General features: G+C 38.5%; 1 protein-coding gene across 3 annotated transcripts in view; it reads left to right on the top strand.

The window, feature by feature from the left end:
• Positions 1-5,195, top strand: part of NELL1 (neural EGFL like 1) — an 867,563-nt gene that overhangs the window by 185,405 nt on the left and 676,963 nt on the right. For all 3 annotated transcript variants that reach the window (XM_027115178.1, XM_027115177.1, XM_027115176.1), the window contains 2 exons: positions 1,844-1,916; positions 2,552-2,634. In XM_027115178.1, the coding sequence (XP_026970979.1) occupies positions 1,844-1,916; positions 2,552-2,634 (156 nt within the window). The remainder of the gene's footprint in view (positions 1-1,843; positions 1,917-2,551; positions 2,635-5,195) is intronic.

The raw sequence follows: 5,195 nt of genomic DNA, 5'->3' as shown, positions 1-5,195 counted from the left end.
AGATAATACCATGACAAATATACGCCAGGTTTCCGAGGGCCCTTTCCATGGCTGATAAAAATAAGAATGATTTAGGCTCTTCTAACCAGCGGGTGTTAGATAGACCGCATCCTTTCCTGGTACGTGTGCTTTTGCCACTTTGGCATCAGGGAGGGTGACCAACTGTCCCGGTTTGCCTGGGAATCTCTGTTCTAGCACTGAAATCTCTAAATCCCAGGCAAACCTGAATAGTTGGTCACTATAACTTCATCCATATTCAGCCTCATTAGACAGATATTTTCTGATGTGTATTTACTTCTCTCTGACGGGCTGTCCTTTGAGGGAAATCTGTCGCTTTGTCTGCTCTGGACTGATTTTTTCTTTTATCTTGAAAGTTAGCAGAAGCACAGAGATCTAAATTGTGACGCTTTCAGTTTGGCCGCCTGTTTCATTGACCCAGCACTTGAGTGCTAGAAGGTTCTGTAGCTTTTGCATGCAGCACTTCTTTTTCCAGATGAAGCAACTGAAGCTCAGAGAGGGTGGTTGACTTATTAAGTCCAGCCAGTTAGCTACAAATGGATCCAGACCTTAAACCTTGGGCCCCTGACTGCCAATCCCATGCTTTTCTCAAATTCCTCACATGTGCTTGAAAGGCACCCTGGCCTCTCAAAGGAGTTAATTTGCTTTGAAAACCTGAGCAACTTTGTGCCAGGAAGAAGCTGATTGACTTAGACTGTGCTCCATTAATTGCTCCCTGTAATTCCCCGACAAGAGATGACAAATTCATTTTGAAGAGCTGTGGCAGGCACCTTCTTCCCATGGTGAGGCTGTCTCTTCTCTTAATCACGGACACTGCATCATCCTCGAAGAGGAAGAGGTTAATCAAAGTATCTAATTCGGAGGAAGAGGCCTTGTGACCCTGTTATTTCTATTAATATTTCCAATTAATATTTTATCTTGGAATAATAAGCAGAAACAGCATTTGCTGACTACCTTCTGCTGTTTAGAAGATGAGCACATAAATGTTAAATGTTGCTTCCTTTGAAAGACTCACCACACTATCATAAGCCTATATTTTATTTATAGATTAAGCTCAATATTCTGAACCAGCTTCTACATGTTCCATCCGTTCTGTAATATCTCTTCCATCAAATCAGGAAAAAATACCCTAAAAACGGAATCTTGAAATTCAATGTGAAAAATCCAAAAGCCAAGTCAATATTTTCATTGAGAGATGGTGGCCCCAAACACTTTCTTAAATTAGGGCTGTTCTTCCAGACTAAATTGCAGAATTAAAAGACCACCTTTTATCCACAGTGAGGTGTTGAGCAAATCTTAAGACTCACCAGCAAAGACTCATGTTACTCAAGTAGCTGAGAGGAAGGTTCTTAAGGAGTTTTCCCCATGTCTAATTTTATTTCCTGGACTAAATGAATCAGTAGAGCATTTTAGTCTAATATGTTCCTATTGTCGCTTTTTCCCACTTAAAAAAATCCTGTAAATCAGCAGTATTTAACGTTCCAAGATGACTAGGGCATTGAGGAGAATTTTTATTGCATCAATGTCTTTATAGTTGGACAGTTTGAGAACACTGACTGATGGATCCTTAGTTCTATGATATCATTAGCATAAACCAGTGGTAAGTAATTGTAGCTTTCTCAAGATGAATGGATATTTTGAGATTTTGTAGAAGAGGATGGTTTGGAGTAGGTCAGTGTGCACTAAGGCCAACTCACCTTCTGAATATGGTTATCAGTCTTGCTAAAAAAAAGAAAAGGAAACTTCCCTGCAGAGAGCATGTGACAGGGGCCATTTGAACTGGTAACTGTAATACTGATTGCCACCTCTCTCTTCTGTTATCAAGGGGATTATCCAAGATGGGAAAATCATCTTTATGCCGAATGGATACATAACACAGTGTCCGAACCTGAATCGCAGTAAGTAGCAACTTAAAGCATTTCTGAATTATTAATATTATATAGCTTGTTGATAATATCAGAGAAGCACTTCAGGAAGGATACAAACAAACTGTTTACATTGTTGACTTATGAGGTGGTGGAGTTAGTGAGAGATTTTATGTATACTAAAATACTTCTGCGTCTTTGGATTTTTAAAAAGCTTATGTATTTGTAGAATAACATTTGAAGGTAAGAAGAGATTATGTGAGCAGTTTTGGGTCTGTAATGTTTCATAGAATTATATAAATATATGTATATAAACTATTTTTTAAACTTCTTGACTTGGATATATATGAGTGTACTTTTGCTGCTTCTGTGATAATTCACAATTCTTTAGTCCCAATAAAAATGAGAGTTTAGTTTAAATTTAAAAATGTTTTCAAGGTAAAAACATACTGTCCTTTTCAGTTAGTCCTTGTTCCTTTCTTTTTGCTTATTAATAAAAGGAAAAGATCTAGATCTGAAATCCTCTGTGAATTCACTCCAATTTTGAAGTCACACTTAACCAGAAAAGCGAAAACACTTTTATATAGCTAAACAACTACTGTTTAAAAAATATATATATTTTTCTGTTAGCACAGTAGCAACATTTATTTTATATTTTCTTTATTGAGCTTGTCCAACTTGCAGTGATTTCTTAAGCCTGGTGCAAGGAATAATGGATTTACAAGAGCTTTTGGCCAAGATGACTGCAAAAGTAGGTATCTAAATTTCACTCGTGATGTTTCATTTCTTTGTCCATCCTATCTGGAGTTTAGAGTGATATGCTATAATGGAAACATTTTTAGTGTTGGCATCTGCGATATGTTACTATAAAATGGTTTATTCTTTTTTGAAATAGGACAACCTATAGTAAACATAACCATTTGCACCTTTGATACTAGACTGTATCAAAATACTTATTTGACTGTATCAAAATACTTATTTGAAAAATGTTTGGAAGAAAAGCAATATGTATCACTGTATGTTCCCTGGGAGTGGAAAAGGAATTTGCCCATTGGCTATTAAACCAGTAACACTGAGAGATGATATATGGTCAGTCACTGCTGCTTATAAGCTAATGCATTTTGGATGCAAGAATCATTGCCAGTAGTCGGAAAGGGCAGAATAGCTATTGTTAGGAACAGATTATTGTCACAGGAAGGCATTATATCACATTTCTAATATATGATGCATTTCAAAACTGGTCCTGAGTTAAATAGTGAAGGAGGCAAAGTTTGCCTTTCAACACCTTCAGTTTTATAATTCTGCATCTTTCCCTCCTCCCCATGATTAACTTAACAAGCATCTTTTGAGGATCTGCTATTTGCCAGGCACTGTGTTAGGCACATAGGAGGCAGTGACGAAGAGGATGTGATTTCTACCCCAGAGACGTTCATATTGAGTGGCAGAGCCGGGAATGTAAACGATTAGGGGCTTTGATAATATATACTCATAACGTTTAGATTGATAATGAAAAGCCCTGGGCCTTGTGAGGAAAGGCGCTGAATAAATAGAAAACGTGGCCGATGCTGTTGTTATGCTACCGATCAGTCGTGGACATGAGTTCCAGCCTAGGGCAGAGAAAGAATTTGGTTGGCCCTAAGAGACATTATGCTCTGCAAAAGGGAGAATTTTAATAACAGTGAAAATGATACCTTAATCCTATTCTACCTGCGGCTCTGACTGCTCCTGCCATCAGCCATAGCACGTGGAAAAAATCGGTGAGTAGGTCGGTGTTTGGGATGTACGGCTGTATTTTGGACTCAAAGACTCTGCTGCTGAAGATAATGTTTCTGCTTCAAACTAGGTCTCTGGCCAAGTCCCCTTTTGTCTGCAAAGGAGAGCACTTTTGTAAAGAGAGAAACTAAAACTGAGATTCGAGAGATTCTTTTCACTTCAGAGTACAGTGGAAATGTGAAACGTAGGCAATAATTTGTCTTCCCAGCTTGTGGCATAGAGAAGCTTTTATGTCATATCGTCTGAAGCAGCTTGATCTCAATGCTGTTAATTATATTTTAGATCGCTACCAAATTTTTGGAACAAGAAACATGCCACTCAGCCTCAGGTGACTGTGGTTCTCCATCTCCTGGTGATGAGAGTGCCCTTTTTCATTCTCATTCTTTCCCGTTGCAGGAATGTCATTTTTCTCTTTAGCTGTACATTATTATCTAGCAGCCACATTGAGCTCTGTCCACAAAACATTATTATGTAAAATGGCCATTTGTGAGGCAGAAGGTATTTAATTGTGAGCAGAAAATGGTTTAATCCACCTTCTAAACACCCCCAGCACTCTGGAAGATTTATAAAAGTCTATTTCTTTCAAACCGTGAATAGAATTATAATTAGAAAACTGAGTACTTCCATCTTCACTGCAAAATTTGGAGTCTGTGATAATCTAGAAGAAGAGTTGGCAAACTTTTCTTGTAAGGAGCCAGCTAGTAAATTTTAGTCTTTATAGATCAAGAAGCAAAATTGAGAACATGATGTATATACTTATTTCACTTCAATATAATCAATCAATATAACATGAAAGGGGGCTTCCCTGGTGGCTCAGTGGTTAAGAATCTGCCTGCCAATGCAGGGGACACGGGTTTGAGCCCTGATCGGGGAAGATCCCACATGCCGCAGAGCAACTAAGCCCGTGCACCACGACTATTGAAGCCTGTGCACCACAACTGCTGAAGCCCGCATGCCTAGAGCCCATGCTCCGCAACAAGAAAAGCCACTGAATGAGAAACCCGCACACCTCACCTCAGTGAAGACCCAATGTGGCCAAAAAAAAAAATAATGATAATAATTAAATAAATTTATAAAAGAAAAAAATATAACATGAAAGGATGCTCAACATTGCTAATCTTCAGGGAAATGCAAATCAGAACCACAGTGATACATCACCTCACACCTGTCAGAATGACTATCATCAAAAAGAACACAAGCAACAGATGCTGGCAAGGATGTGGAGGAAATGGAACCTTTGTACACTGTTGGTGGGAATGTAAGTTGCTACAGCCACTGTGGAAAATAATATGGAGGTTTCTCAAAAAAACTAAACTAGGACTACCATATGACCCAGCAATTCCATTCCTGGGTATATATCCAAAGAAAACAAAAATGCTAATTCAAAAAGATACATGCACCCTAGTGTTCATAGCAGCCTTATATACAATTGCCAAGCTATGGGAGCAACCTAAGTGTCCATCAACAGATGAATGGATAAAGAAGATGTAGTACACACACACACACACACACACACACACACACACACACACACACACA

This window comes from Aethalodelphis obliquidens, unplaced genomic scaffold (assembly GCF_003676395.1).
Source record: "Aethalodelphis obliquidens isolate GAN/ISIS:26980383/991018 unplaced genomic scaffold, ASM367639v1 scaffold14, whole genome shotgun sequence".
NCBI classification, from domain to species: domain Eukaryota; kingdom Metazoa; phylum Chordata; class Mammalia; order Artiodactyla; family Delphinidae; genus Aethalodelphis; species Aethalodelphis obliquidens.
Note: the sequence above shows the minus strand (reverse complement) of the source record. Positions and strands in the feature narration are given on the sequence as shown.